Raw genomic sequence first — 16,009 nt, forward strand, 5'->3', positions numbered from 1 at the left:
GTTTCAGGATCTAGATTAAAAAAACAAAAATTGTGTTTTCATGTTATTCCGTTTCTTGAGCTGCTACAGCAAAGGAAGTAAAGCGTTCTGTGTTGTAACAATGACACAATCTGTTATGATTGTGACATTGTGATGAAATAAAAGGGTGGTGCAAGATAAAGTCCTGTACCGGGTGTTTTTATAGACTATTGTCTTTTGTTGTCTGCTTGAATAATACGTTTTATTCAATTTTGGGGGAAATGGTGCCTGGCAGAGGGACATTAAGATGGTTAGGGTAGGATCATGCCTTATGCAACATACTTGCATGCCTGCTTTCTTCAGTGCCGTCTCCCACCGAGATTTTTTTTTTCTTAATATCACAAGTCTGCAAGTAAATGTGAAATGGTTCGCGCAGTGCCTACTTCATAATGCTGACACATTTCTCCCTCCCTTACATTCCTGTCTATCTTTACTCTTCTCTCTGAAAAAGAGAGGTAACAGGAGCCGATGTGCTCCTCCATTGGCTGCGTGAAGTCTCCAGCTGCAATCTCTCGTGACAGCTCTCTGTCGCTGCAGCTTCAGGCAGAGGCCCATCACTATTGCTGATGAAGGATTAGCTCACTTACTCTAAATCTTAAGATAGCCAAGGGAAGGTAATGCAAAACTTGCCCCACGATAGCCATGTGTATAAATATAAAAGTCATCCTGGCAAATGAAGGCCTGGGGTTTGTTGTTATTAAAGATTACCTGATGACAGGCTGCTGTTCCTGCTGAGGGACATGATTTATTGGACAGTTTTTTTTGTGATGTCCATCCGTCCCAGAAATAGGCAATAAAGTGAAACATTACAAAGAATTCTATACATCTTTTCATGGCATGAAGATGTTCCTATGATACTTCCTGTGATTATCGATGCAATTCTACTTATTTATGTGACGCAGTTAGGTAGTTAGAGTGCACATTGGCTAGAAACTGACATCTGATATTGAGTTGTTGTTGGTATGTTCTTTAATTTTTTTCATTTGATATAGCTTTGTGCATTTTGTGTATAGTTACTGTTTGAAAGAAATACACTTCCAGTGAGGTTTGCTGTACTTTTAAATGGTTATTTACGGTGCTGTAAAATATCTTTACTCAAACACACCCTGCATGTTGGTGCACTGCTATGTCGTGAAGTAAACACAGAACACTGTCCAATAAAAATATGCTTATTTGCTTTTGTTTGCGGACAGTGAGATGAGAAAATGAATATATGTATCTGTATTACCATATTATATCTCCTGCTTAATCCATACAAAAGCAGAAGTGTAAAACCAACAAATGTTTTATAGGTAATTATGTGCAGACAGTTTCTTAGTTGGAAGCAGTAACATCCTGGAGTCTCTGCTTGTGGCCGGGCAGCCGCTCAGATCCGACAAGTAGTCTGGCACAAAACTGAATTGCTGTTTTTAAGATAATAATAATAATATTAGACTAACTAATTTTATTTTAAAGCGCTTTTCATGGTACTCAAAGACACTTTACATAAAATAAAACATCTAATCAGCAAAACAGTATGAAATAGTACACTGAAAACACAATAGACTGAGCTAAACATTAAAAGCTAATTTTAAAAAAGTGTGTTTTTGTTGGTGGGCAAGTCAGTGCAGTCACGGATGTGTTTGGGGAGAGACTTCCAGAGGGAGTGGGCAGCTACAGAGAAGGCTCTGTCGCCCCAGGTTCGGCAAGATAAAACTTGTTATACAGTACCTGTCATCTTTAGAGGTGCTTGTAGACAGAATTTGTTATTATTGGACAGGTGAGCTGTTTCCCTTTATTTCCATAGGGAAATGCTCTGCTATGCTAACTGTCGCTGCCAGAAATTCAATTAGAGAATTTCCTCAAATGTCCCCATATAAGAATTATGACCAGTTGAGAGTAAAATGCACAACATCAGCACACAGTTATCGGAATAGTAAATTAGAATGTCGTTTTAGCAATTAGCACTAAGTGTTATTATAAACGCTGATAATAATAAGGAACCTACATGCTCAAGGGCATTTGGGTAGTAGGTCACTGACAATATTTGCAAAGTCACTGATCTGACAAAACTGGAGGATGTAAACAACAAAAGCTGTGCTAGTTGTTGCTACTAGCAACAGGATCCTCAACTCAACTTGAGAGGTGATGGCAGAGTGTCTTTACCACGAAAAGTTTGTGAAATAAGAATCTCACAACACGTGAAAATGGGGAAAGAAAATGTTCAACTGCTTGGAGCGTTGGCTGATGTTGCACTGATGTTTTTATTACAGACCAGCCTCTGCTTCCTCTCAAAACAGCTACAGCAGCTGTGTCTTTAACCGTTCCCATGTTGTCCTCCTCTGATTCGGATGTGAGGTAGACCGTGGCCAGGCACTGATTCACTTCATCTATCACGGAAGCAACACTTGAACTCTGCTCGTTCTCCTCAGTTTAGGGAGGAGGTTCCCAAGGCAACTTTGTGTGTGTGTGTGTGTGTCCTTCTTGACAGGAAGTGAGACTGGGAATAAAGAATAGAGCGGCGATGTGAACTGCGTTTCCTGCTGTTGGCACGGTAACCTTGGGAGCATTCCACCCGCCACTCAATCCAGGGAAAGGGTTATCGCCATGGAGATGGCATTTGGCAGGCATGGCCTAAAGTGAGGGTGTGTATAATCACAGAGATGAGCAGGGGATGGGGGGGGGGCGTCGTCGCTTATTTCATGCGATATCAGGTTCAAGTTTAAACTTTATTTGTCCCAGGTTTCACTGCAAGTATTAAAAATAACGTGACATAAAAATATAAGGCTGACATACGTAACACGTCATGATCTCAAAAAATAAAAGCAGCGTGAATAATTTTAGCATTTAGCTCATCCAAAGATCTGATCATATTACAATTAAAAATATATCTGACTTTGATCAGAGAAAGTTAGTCAAACAATAAATGTTATTAATATGTTTAATATGAGCAGTCCACTTGAATGCCTGATCATAACTCTAAGTTTTCTCAGAAATGAGTGTGCGTGGTGTGCGTGCGTGTGTCGCCACGTGTGCATCCATGTGTGTGTGTGAAGTCTGCCCAGTGCCTGAAGCAGAAATAAGCATGAAATCGGTTGCTATATATACACAGATAATTTTACACGCAGCAGACAGCCCCTTTTACTGAGCAGGTGTGTGTGTGTGTGTGTGTTTAGGAAGTTGTTATGTTCACACTATTCAACTTCTCTGGAGGATTGGAAGAATCAGTTCCTGTTAACCGAATCCATCGAGGCACCGGTGCACACCCACACACACCCACACACTCTCACACAAACGATAGGGCCCGGCAAATTAGACACATGTATGAATGCTTGTGTGCTAATTAAACCCTTTTAGGAGGGCATGTGTGCACGTCCAGTGTGTATTTAACAGTTGGGACGAAGGCGACAGTTGTTGTGGTACAACTGATCCTCTGCTTCGGTCCCTCCGCTCTTCCCATCATGCATGCTTTTGATCAATGCCGTTAAGGCTGCTGACTCACCTGTTCCTGTGGCAGGAGGGTTGGATTAGGTTTTGCGCGGTGGGCGGAGGAAAGCACTTGCAGACATAACACTCAACACACTCTTACACACACCTGTTGCTCAGTCCCTAACCTCCCGTAACTCCCAAATGCTTTTCATCTCACCCTGCCTGCATGCATGCTTTTTCTCTCCCTAACCGAGCATCAGCTCGCTCATAACAAGATAAAAGTCGTACTGCATCACATGTTGTGGATCCAATCAGCATTTTTTTATATTATTAAACAAGTTTGATTTTTTAATGAAGAGATGTCATTTAGATTCTGTTTCTTGAGGGAAATATCCGGTTCCGTAGCTGCTAAATGCTCCACTATGTTCACCAGCTCGTTGGTGGACGAGCTGCGTCTGTCTTTTGGTACTGGGTAGTGTTGAGGAGAAATTGCTGAAGTCAAAGGTCAATGCTGAGGTCAAGAAAGTGTTCAGGAGCCTCTGATTATTTATTGTCACTTGATCAAGGAGAATTAGAGACACTCTCAAAGTTCATCAGAAGTGCCTGAGTCGGTCTCACATTCTGCCCAAGTCATCCTGGTGGATCTTTAAACCCAAAGATAACACCACAAATACTATACGCCCAGAATTAGTCAAAGAGAATGTTTTTACCCATGGAGGTGTTATTGTCAGCATATTCTAGTCTGGAGACAAAGATGTCTGTTATCAGCAGTTATCTATTATGTCTAAGAAGGCAGCAATAGGTCTCTTTGACCCTGTTGAGAAAGACTGGCACCTACTGTTCCCAATCAAAGCCAAACAAGTGGTTAGGTGGTTATTGGGTTCACTGACCCTTTCCACATTACAAACAGTCATTTCTATTGTTAATATAAAAATATTGATTACTGCAGCTTTAACACAATATAATAATCTTGACTATATAGCTGAAGTTAATAACTTTGCACTTCAAAACATTGTTTCTTTCTTTTTCTTTGCAATTTATGTTGAACAACTAACTAAACTAACTTTTATATAGCATATTAACTAGTAAAGCATTTCCTTTGCAACAGAAGTGACACACACATCACTGCTGACGGATTTCTTTACGGATCCCTCCCATTGGGAACAGTTTGTCCCCCAAGTTGTACACACGTCACCTGAGCAGACCGCAGCTACCGTCCCACATACTGTAGTAGAACATCTCAGAATCTTTAAATGAGTCGGCCCTCGCACCGTTCTCACAGTCTTCACATCTATGTAAGTCAGCCGTTTCATTTGTTTTGCTTTTATGCCACCTTAAGTAACATGTAGAGTCACTTTAAACACTTGAGTGGGGATGAGAGGCAGGTTTTAGGACCGAGCAGAGACTTTTTTTTTTGCAGAGGGCAGAATTACACACCGACTGTCAGTCAGGCAGGGAAAAGAGCACGCAGCTGCCCCAATGGCATCTGCTCTGGCTCTCCGCGCACACACGTATCTCTTTATACAGAGATTTATGATATCACAAGTGTATCGCCACAGTTGATGAGGCGGTGTAGAGGAAGTGGCAGGCACTAACTTTCAGTGATCGGGCTCTCAGCAGGGAGCGAGTGAGTGGAAAAGAAAGGGAGGGGTAATCCAACATGACATGAAAGGCTGGGGAGATGACAGTCCTCAGATTGTGCTCATTTGTTGATAGACACGCAATAGTGATGGTATAATGTTTCCCCGCTGCTGCAGCAGCACTGAGGTGAGAAGTGGTCAGAAAGCAGACAATGTGTGTCAGCGTGAGTGTGTGTATGTGTGTGTGTGTGTGTGGGATCGGTATGTGACCTTGGCTTTAGTACAGAGTCCAGTTGTTCCAAAGAATTCAGCAGGGCGTACAGGGAGAGGAGTTACCCTAAAACCCAAGGTGACTCACTTATTTCTCTGGAAAGTCCATCCATGAACATCTCGTATGTTTCTGGTGTGAGAGGGACACTCATCTGTTACTCACACAACATCTTGTCAGTGATGCTCAGGCATTAGCAGTTGGAAAACATATACTGAAACACAAGGACAGCAAGAAGCAGGACTCCAACGCATGACACATCATGGAATATAGTAGAAAAACAGGAGGATAAACTCCTGAAAATAGGAAATAACAAGTGGGCCACTTAGGTTTTAGCCCACTTTAAGTGGAAAAGAAGTTTCCATCCTACAGCAGTGATGTATTTCTACCTAAATAACCCTCGATTTCACGAGTTACTAAACTTATGCAGCACTAGAGGGCGCTAGACTCTCTATCTGCGCTGCTCTGATACTCAACCACGGTGGAATCTGTTTACTGCGCCAACAGATTCTGAGAAACTTGACGGTTTCCTTTCCTTTGACAGTCAGCGGCAAGCATTGATATACATGGTACAGTACGTGTAAACAGTTATATGGCAGACATTTGGTGTAGTGTCTTCGTCTTGGAGGGATTTTAAGCTGGGCACGTTTAAAATAGGTCACGCACCGTCTGTCCTGAGGGATCCCCCCTCTTGCACTGTCAGGCTTCAGATTGGTGTTGCTTGGCACTGAAAGGGCACTGGCCTGGTATTACTGGATGAAATGATAGACTGTGGGCTTCCTGACAGATGGACGATGTTATATTGGCAATTTATAACTTTATGCAGTCACACTCTCTATTAATTTGCTAATACCATATATGCTAATTTCTACGAGATGGTGCAAATATGTTTAACTGTAAGAATTGCACGACTGATACATTTTTTATTTTGCACCTACATAACAGAAGCATGAAGAAAAATTCAATTAAATCCTGCTGATGGCTTTACTGTCTTTTGGCAGGTGTCGATCAAGAGTAGAGCTAAAACGATGAGGTCACTGTTTTTATTAAACAGTTTCTGGTCCCCTGGACCTTTTCAAATATTTCTTTGTTTATATCACTGCAGACTGAATTCTGTCTCAGCAGACCTGATGATCAGTCGAGTGATCAATCAGTCGATCGACAGAAAACTAATCAGCAACTATTTTGATTAATCTTTAAAGCATCTTTCAAGGAAAAGTGCCAAACATTCTCTGGTTTTAGCTTCTCAAATGTGAGGATCTCCTGCTCTTTCTCTCATGCAATAGTGATTGTAATAGTTTATTAGGGGGATGTGTGATGGGTATTTTATTAATCAGTTCATCAAGAAATTCATTGACAATTGAATCTGTCATGAAAATAATAATTTTAAAGCCCTAGTGTTGGTTGTAGAAGCAATACCTTAATGAATTATTCAAAAATACTGAATAAAAATAATAGGTGTTAGTTTCAGCTCCAATAAGAAATGACTCTTCATGGAAGAGTGGAATAACTGTATGTCGACAGATATAACAACAGGTGCCTCGCCTGCTGACTCATCACTCCATGTCAAACTGCCTCCGCAGAAAACATTTCGGCTTATTTGTCCTTTCCACTCCGCGCCGACGCGAACTTCCCCGTCTGCGGATTTCGGTCAGACTCGCTTTGAGTTGTAACTTCCCACCGGCTAACTTTAGTCGAAGGCAGAGACTGATGAGCACTCAGATCCTGCAAAACACTACACATAGATATGCAACATGGCTGAACCCCGCTCACCACCCCACCCCTCACCCTAATGCTCAGGACAGCCGGTTTGCTGTGTGTGTGTGTGTGTGTGCGTGTATGTGTGTGTTGCCAGATCCCGGCATGGCTCATGTTTCTCAGTGCAGTTTGTCAGAGCCCAGCTTGGAGCAGCAGGCACCAGTGAGACTACACCAAATACATACATCCAGAGCTGACACGGGGGGACACCAGAGGTTTTTCTACCCCAGAAAGAAGCTGCTGTTTTTTTTTACGGTTGCGGTTAACCAGAAAAAAACAGACCCAGTATCATGGTTCTGCCTTCCGGCCTGCAAAGTGGCACGGGAGTCTTAAGGAACATCTCTTTGCACAGATACACTGCTGGATTACTGCTTTGGGAGCCTGTACATGCGAGTGGAGCCAGGAGGAGAGAAATTTTGTGAGTGTGAGTCATTGCCAAAAGGGCATTTTGCCTGAAAATCACACACATGCTTTCCTGAGGTGTTTGACCATTTTTTTGATTACTGGATATCTGAGCTGTCAAGTGGACTTTTTTTCCACGACAGTCCACTCTTGATTTCTTTGTTTGCTTGCCGGGCAAGCTGGTCCGTCGCCGTGTCAGTAGCCGCACCGTTGGCCGTCTCTGGTGGGGGGTTGCCTGTCACGGTCCCCACCATGATGATCAAGGAGACGTCGTTACGCCGGGACCCTGACCTGAGGGGGGAGCTGGCCTTTCTGGCCAGGGGGTGTGACTTTGTCCTCCCCTCACGCTTCAAGAAGAGACTCAAGTCTTTCCAGCAGCAGCAGGTCAGTCGGTGCAATAAGCAGGGATGGATGTGCGACGAGTTTGGATGTGCACAAAAATGCAAACTCATGACAAAAAATGGGCTCAAATCCTAAATTGAATCCAACCTAAATCTCATTCTTTATTGATTCTTTCACACACTACGTAAGCATACACACACGTTCGTATATCATAAACACACACATACAGTAGATTCATCTTGTCGCTCTCTCTACACACAGAGTGACATGCCACGGACGACAAACCATTCTGAGGCAGATACCAGCAGGTTATTAATAGGGCAGGAGGTGCAGGAATAGAGTGATAGAATGAACTCTGTGAAGGAGAGTGGGGAGGAGGAGGGGGGGAGGAGGAGGACCGCTACAGCTGTCCTGCTCAGTACAGTATGGAGGCCCTCGAGAAGACACACACCACAAACACACCAAACACCAGAGGAGGTCCTGGTAAAACACACCCGAGCAATGCTCATTAAACTCTGGCTTTCAGGTTGAACTTGAACTTGAACGGCAACAAATGGATCTGATATGTCATCTCACATCTGCTGTGAATTGTTGTCCTGTGAATTAGATAGTGTCATGCATTGATAATAAAATAACTGCGTTCAGAGCTCCTCCTGAGGACATTTTCCTCCCTTTCTTTCCTGCTCACCAGTCCATCAGTAAAGAAGACAATCTTAAAATGCTGAACTTATTGTGAAAGATTAAATAGTTATACCAGTCTTTCCCAATCCTGCAATCAAATACTGTTTTCTCATGCATTCAAGCAAACTACCCCTTCTTTGTAATCCACAGTGTTGTCCAATTATTTGATGTGCACATGTTCTTGATCAAACATCTTAAGTAATCCAGTACTGTTGTTGTTTAGTTTATCTTATTAGTTAAGGTTCCAGACTTAAGCCCAACGTAGTCCTGACTCTGGCACCTGGAGCTTATCTTGCCAACCATTTAAATCTGTCTTTAAGTGCTGACTGTAAAACAGGTCTCTTGTTGTTTGTACATATGTCCATGACTCACCGGGAGTTTCCACCACATCTCCCTTACATGAGCCCTTTATCCTCATAAAGTGAAGTTGTGTCTTGTCTACAGTTCTGGGGAAAGTACTTAATTTCTTTACTCACTTAATATGGATTTGAAAATTATACGTTCGGCACAGAATCGGGCAGCAAGTGTTCTGTCAGCTGATAATTGATGAAGTGAACAATAAATCCCGTCAAGCATGTCCAGGCTGTGGTGTTTTTAGACATTAGCATGTTTGTAAGATGTCGTAAGAGTTGTTTTCTTTTTCTGCCTTTCCTTTTGGAGCCGGTTCACAAACCACATGGGAAAAAAAAGGATAAAATTAACAACGATGTCATTGTAAATTTTAGCTGATAAGAGATTTAAAGAATTTCAAATATGAGGTGTAGAATTACCACCACAGGTAATCACCCCCCCTCCAACCCTTATCGATTCCCACACATGATCTCCCTTACCTTCTCTCTTTTCAGGTCCAGTCCAAACCAGAGAAGAAACCAGGCACTCCTCCACCAGCCCCCGCCCTAGCCACAGTCTCACCGGCCCCCACACCGCGCTCACCAAGCCCTCCTCCGGCTCCGGTGATTGTCACCCCTCCTCCCCCCGCCATCAACATTCCCAGGTTCTACTACCCCCGTGGACTCCCTGCCATGGGCACGGTCGCCAACCACGATGCAGCCATTACTACCATCGAGACGGCCTTCACTGAGTTCGAGGAGGAGAAGGCTGACATATATGAAATGGGGAAGATTGCCAAGGTAGCTGCAGCACCAGACATTTGAACCTGAAGTATTATTAAATTTGAGATCAGCATCAAAATTTACCAGCAGTAATTTTTTGGAGATTATCAAGAATGTTTTCATGTTTCATCTTGAAGCTACCACACCGAATTATTCCATAAACAGTTCTTGGAAATCACTGTTGATACTGTGCTGCTTTTATACTGCCACTCCCTTCTAAACAGTGTGATCACAGATTCGAGGAAACAAACACTGCGGTGAAGTACAGTGCGCGTTTGTTTTGCATGGTAAGGTAATGATGGTAGTGTTACTTGTGTTTCTCTACAGGCATGTGGGTGTCCACTTTACTGGAAGGCCCCCATGTTTTACTCAGCAGGTGGTGAGAGGACGGGCTTTGTCTCTGTTCACTCCTTTGTTGCAACTTGGAGGAAGTAAGACAGACCTCTTTGTTCATCGAAGTCTTAGAAATATGATCTCATGAGTCTAATCAGGTTATGATATTAAACGTCTCCCAAAACCTCCTCTCCTCTCCTCTCCTCTCCTCTCCTCTCCTCCTCTTGCAGGTTGTTGCACAGTTGCCATGATGATTCATCAAGGTTTATTTACCTGCTAGCCAAACCCAGCTGTAACTACCTAGAGCAGGAGGACTTTATTCCTCTACTACAGGTGAATATCGATCAATCGGATGAGCGACTCAAGGCACCAACATGATCTCTGCTCAAGTACTGTACCTAGTACCCACTGAGGTACTTGTACCTTACTTGAGTATATCTTTTTCCAGGCCTGATGTCTGCATATAAAATAATAATGTATAATCAAAACAACCGTTTGAAATAATCAAGTTGCAGTCCTATAAAAAAAACAGATAAAAATGAGTACAACACAGTAACACCCTGTTTTTATATCAATACATGAGTAATAATAATCTAATAGTATAATATATAACATTCTAACAGTCACATTAGACTCTGCATTGAGTACTTTTTCCGTCTTTGTACATGCATACTTTTACACTTTAATGATCGGAATACTTTGTTCCTCTGTCTAAATGTTTCTTTTCTGTTGTTTCTCGCTTGTGTTTGTCTGATTAGGACATAGTGGATACACACCCTGGGCTCACATTTCTGAAGGATGCACCTGAATTTCATTCCCGCTACATAACAACGGTAAACAGCATGAGAAATGTCAGCTGTCCTTTTTTTTTAAATGTTTTGTTATACTAATATATTTCAGTGTAATTATAAGGTCACTACCATTAAGTCTCAAGCATTAACTAGTCTCCAGAGTCAGCTGTAATGGAGCCACAGCGCCTTTTGTTTATCATCCAAGTATAATTAAAAACATAGAGCACAAACTGAGCTGACTGTTACATATTAATCATGTCGTCTTAATAGTCACACTTGATGTGCTGAATGTCACAACACATGAGAAAGGAAACTAGAGATTTAACTACATTTTACAATGAAAAAAATAACAGAAGATATTGATTTCATTACGAAATGAAACTGGAGTTTGGATTACATCAACAATGAACGATAGGATATCCTGAAAATGTACATCCACTGAAGTTTGGTTTCGGTGTACTACTTTCTATTTTACTTAAATAGTATCTTTTACTCCTTAAGTAAAATATCTGAATACTTCTTCCACCACTGCGCAAAGCATTAAAGGTCCAGTGTGTCAGATTTAGGGCACTTTATTGACAGAATATGGACGGAGTGTTGTATAATCACCTGAAAATAAGAACTGTTGTGTTTTGTTACTAAGAATGGCCACCATAGTTTCTCCTTTACGCTAGGGGGGGTGAGGCAAGGGGGTTGCAATCAGCAACTACACCACTAGATGCCACTAACTCTTACATTGTCAGCAGAATTGCCTCAGTTGCACATCTAGTAACTTTAGAAGCAGAGTGTGTGTTTGTGCACATGTGAATTGCAGAGATGCAGAGAAGTCCGCGCTGTGGTGCGTCAGCATGCAATGACGTCACGGAAACACTGACGCCACCCCGCGACCCTCCACATGCCCATATTAAGACACTTCCTTCAGTTTAAGCCAGCTGACCCGCTACTGTATGAGACATTAGTAGCTCTGGGAGGTCCATGTACCAGGAAATGGGTGCTAATCCGCTCTTTACTAAGCCGAAGTGTTGTGTTTCAGGGACATGGAGCACTGGATCTCATTGTTTCCATTGTGTGCTTAAAGGCCTGTCTCACTCATATTATGAATGAGGACAGAAATATCAGTCTGAGATGCTTCGTTGGTAGGTGGCAAGATGAGGAATATGTTTAATAAGTCAGGATGACAGGACATGTATGGGACATGTGAGTTTCATGTTATTTTCATAGACTGAGTCCGTCCAGCTCTTTTTAGACTCGCACTGGGGGATGTGAGCATACGATATAAACTTTTTCAGAACCCAAATTCAGTTCTTAAGATGTTAAGATGTTGTATTTTTACTCATAAATTAACTTCGTTTAAAATTGTTTTAAGTTGTGCACTGATTTCTGTTTTGTATTTATGATGTTTTCATGTGCTTTTAATATATAAATAAAGTGACTGATTAAAAACAGTAGAGGCAAATGTCGACATAATTCTCTACTGTATTATTACGGAGCTCTTACAAATGTCGACATAATTCTCTACTGTATTATTACGGAGCTCTTACATGCAATTCTATAATCACTTAAAGACTTTCACTTAAGTGGTAATCCTTTGCTTGTGCAATTGCGTAGTTTCTGGCTTATGTGGTACTATTTTATATGTTTATAATTTCATAAGTCAATTTACGTTATCCCAGGTGATCCAGCGGATATTCTACGTGGTGAACCGTTCGTGGACGGGTCGTATCACCATGATCGAGCTGCGCCGGAGCAACTTCCTACAGACCTTGGCCTTGCTGGAAGAGGAGGACGACATCAACCAGATCACTGACTACTTCTCCTACGAACACTTCTATGTCATCTACTGCAAGTTCTGGGAGCTGGACACCGACCACGACCTCTACATTGACCCCAAAGACCTGGCGAGATACAACGACCATGGTATGAACGACTTAGAGAGTAAGACGGCTTATTTAAGTGTAATACATCCATACGCCAAAATAAAGAATTTATAGTCGATGACATGATGTATCAAAAGACAATACAAATTTGTGGTATGGGGCTGGCTATATAAATAAAAGTTGCTCTTATTGATTTAATAAGGATTCTGTGCCAGTAAAAAATCAGAAGCAGACCGTCTTGGCACTGTCATTTACTTATTTTCCATTTCTTGGGACCCCACTAGCTATCGCAAATCGCAACAGCTGTTTGTCTTGGGCTCAACACTTTTATGCTGTCTGATGTGAAATACATTACACTGTTGACTGCATTTATGACCGCTTTGGCAAAATTGAATACAACACTTGCGCAAGTGACTGTACTGTAATGCGCAGGCTTGGCATTCGTCTGTGTGTTGTTGTTTTTTTTAAATTTGCTAATTTTTCCCCATTCTTTCCTCTGACAGCTTCTTCAAACAGAATCATAGAAAGGTTGTTTTCAGGGGCCGTTACTCGGTAAGTGTGAACACACACGTAAACAAACACAGAGGAGGCTGATTGCTTCACAATAACGGCTGTATTTGAATGCCAATGGCTCCGTCTCTCCTGTTTCCAGGGGTAACGCCGTGCAGAGAGAAGGCAGGATGAGCTACGCTGAGTTCGTCTGGTTCCTCATATCTGAAGAAGACAAGAAAAATCCCACCAGGTAATATACAGTCGCTTGGTTATGCGTGACTGAGCAGCAGTTTGAGCATATTTTTCCTCTTTGGATGCGTCTAATAGATCCTCGCCAGATTCCGCAGGCTTTATTTGCAAATGCAGTTGTAGATGTAAGTGCTGTATAACTATGCTTACTTTGTCATTTCATCTCTCCAGTATAGAGTACTGGTTCCGCTGCATGGACACGGATGGCGATGGTGTCCTGTCCATGTTTGAGTTGGAGTATTTCTACGAGGAACAGTGTGAGAGGATGGAAAGGATGGGCATCGAACCTCTGCCCTTCCAGGATTTGCTCTGCCAGATGCTCGACCTGGTCAAACCTGAGAGTCAAGGTTGGTGCCAGTACTAGCTCACCTGGTGTTTCTCTTTATTGGAAAGCCGTTGTCCTTTTTACCTTGCTGTCTGAACCTAACACGTGTGTATGTGTTTGTGTATGTGTTGTTTTCTCCAGGTAAGATAACCCTCGGTGATTTGAAGCGTTGCCGGATGGCCCACATATTCTTTGACACCTTCTTCAACTTGGAGAAATATCTGGACCACGAACAGAGAGACCCATTTGCTGTGCAAAAGGTGTGAATTTGCATCTGATATGTGTAATATTGCAGGAGCTGTTTTGAATTTGAAGGGGTAAAGGGGATGTTTATTCTTTGCTGCAATAGAGAAAATGAAAAGGAATGTATTTTGCATGCCACTGTCCTCAAACTTTTCAAAATATTACAGCATCTAGGCTTAAAAATGTTCATATTTTTACATTTATTTTTGTAAGATTCTATGTAATATATTGTGCATATTTTGCATGTGCTTTTCCAGGACGTTGATAGTGAAGGTCCAGAGCCATCTGATTGGGATAAATATGCCTCAGAGGAGTATGAGATACTGGTGGCAGAGGAGACTGCAAATGAACAGCTACACGAGGGGTACGACACACACTCACACTCACATACTGCCTGTCAATCTTTAATAATTCTCTGCAGCCTTCTGTGCATAAACAAAAAACTCACCCAGCTTTTATTAACCAAAGATTTTTAAGACAATATAAGTATGAGGCATATACATCGATTATTAACCAGTTGTACGATGTGTGTTTTGTTCCCAGGTCATTTGATGATGACTATGAATCTGAGGAGCTTCAAGTCCCTGGAGAGATCGGGAATAAAATGGAAAAACTGGTCATATCAGACCTGACAGCATGAAGTTCCTTTTTCTGGAATTCCTGGGCCTTTCTCTCTGGAAAAAAAAAACAAACAGGAACAAAGTGATCAAAGTGATAGAAGGTCACTTTGCATAAAAATATATATATATGGATGTAAAGACAGAGAGAGAAAAAACGACTCTGGCATCTGTTTATCGAAGACTCTGGAGTCTCCTCAGAACGGACTGAATCAGTTTTTGTGTGTGTGTGTGACTGTAAAACCAGCACTGTTCTACATCTGGTGCAATAACGCATCTGTATCGATACAGAAAAAAATGTCACTGCCTCCAGCTCTTCGCTCCACCTGAGAGGTAAAAGTCAAACAAAGAGGGGCAGAAGTGTTTGATAAGCTCTAAAAAGGAATAAAAAACTGTAAAATAATGTAATAACCATTGTGAATTCTCTACTGACAATCCTGCCTGAAGACAATCACCTGAATTTTAATTGTCACTGTGCTTAAAGGCTGACAGACAGGTAGACTGTCAGTTAACACGTATAGATTCCTAGTTAGAGAAACAGGGAGACAGAAACAGATAATCATCGTGATAGTTAACTGCCACAGTCATCTGCTCAGTTATGACACATCCAGACAGACACTGCCATCATAAAACCTGCTGCCTGTGCAGCTTGTCACTGTGTTCTTTGTAAAAAAGAAGTAGTTAAACCTCCAGTCCCTTCAGGGAGGACTCATGTAACAAACTTGTGTGGTTGTAACAGCACCTCTCTGTGGCCGGTCTGTGCTCCTGCATGCCATCGCTGTCATGCACAGGGGGTGCATGCATAATGGCTTGGCCGATCTTTCCAAGAGGGAGTTCAGTTCACACTGCACAGCCTGAGCTGCTCTATTATTAGTGCGGCATTATCAGCGCTCCACCTCTGGACTCCCTCTGCAGTCATTTCTTAAAAAACCCTGGAAAAAAAAAAGTCTCTGACTACATGGACTGAAATGTACCAGACATTTTACTTCATCGGGTTTAATTTTTTTTAATCAGGTCACACACACGGTAAGACGTATGCACATAAAATGATGCATGTTAACAAACATATCAAACTCTCTGGTAGAGTTGGCCACACATTTCCACCTGTAACATTTGTAATAACGCAATAGATAACGCATAAGAACTGTGAGTTGTTCCTGTCCAGTCTCTTGCAATGATCCAGCACATCTCACCTGTATGTTTCCTCACATCCTTGTTGATTCTGTACAGCACCTGGTGATTATTTTGATCTGTTTATGCCAAAAAAAAAAAAGTCTTTTTTTTCTGCGTAGAACTCTGTCATATACCGTTTTGTTTATGAAACTTTCTGACGTCCATTCTCCCTGTAACACATACCAAACATGCCGCTAATGATGCCTCTTAAAGGGTCAGTTCAAACAAATTCTGAAAACATAAATTCTCACACTTCTCTAACTGTATCTAGCCTGCTTGATGGGTTTTGGTTCACCTTGCCAACATTTAATGAAATCTGTCTTTGAGAGTTTTGCCTCTA

General features: G+C 41.9%; 1 protein-coding gene across 3 annotated transcripts in view; it reads left to right on the forward strand.

The window, feature by feature from the left end:
- Nucleotides 1-14,904, forward strand: part of ppp2r3a (protein phosphatase 2, regulatory subunit B'', alpha) — a 56,898-nt gene extending 41,994 nt beyond the window's left edge. The window contains exons 1-12 of one of the 3 annotated variants that reach the window (XM_019269911.2): nucleotides 7,148-7,818; nucleotides 9,303-9,587; nucleotides 9,897-10,000; nucleotides 10,133-10,235; nucleotides 10,661-10,735; nucleotides 12,367-12,610; nucleotides 13,074-13,122; nucleotides 13,223-13,312; nucleotides 13,483-13,658; nucleotides 13,778-13,896; nucleotides 14,137-14,243; nucleotides 14,423-14,904. In XM_019269911.2, coding sequence (XP_019125456.1) covers nucleotides 7,687-7,818; nucleotides 9,303-9,587; nucleotides 9,897-10,000; nucleotides 10,133-10,235; nucleotides 10,661-10,735; nucleotides 12,367-12,610; nucleotides 13,074-13,122; nucleotides 13,223-13,312; nucleotides 13,483-13,658; nucleotides 13,778-13,896; nucleotides 14,137-14,243; nucleotides 14,423-14,519 — 1,581 coding nt within the window. In that variant the 5' untranslated portion in view covers nucleotides 7,148-7,686 and the 3' untranslated portion in view covers nucleotides 14,520-14,904. Of the gene's footprint in view, nucleotides 1-7,147; nucleotides 7,819-9,302; nucleotides 9,588-9,896; nucleotides 10,001-10,132; nucleotides 10,236-10,660; nucleotides 10,736-12,366; nucleotides 12,629-13,073; nucleotides 13,123-13,222; nucleotides 13,313-13,482; nucleotides 13,659-13,777; nucleotides 13,897-14,136; nucleotides 14,244-14,422 lie in introns of those variants that run through there. The other 2 variants (XM_019269909.2, XM_019269910.2) reach the window with 2 other exon arrangements.
- The last annotated feature ends 1,105 nt before the right edge of the window (nucleotides 14,905-16,009 follow it).

Source organism: Larimichthys crocea, chromosome XXIV (genome assembly GCF_000972845.2).
Source record: "Larimichthys crocea isolate SSNF chromosome XXIV, L_crocea_2.0, whole genome shotgun sequence".
Taxonomy (NCBI): Eukaryota; Metazoa; Chordata; class Actinopteri; family Sciaenidae; genus Larimichthys; species Larimichthys crocea.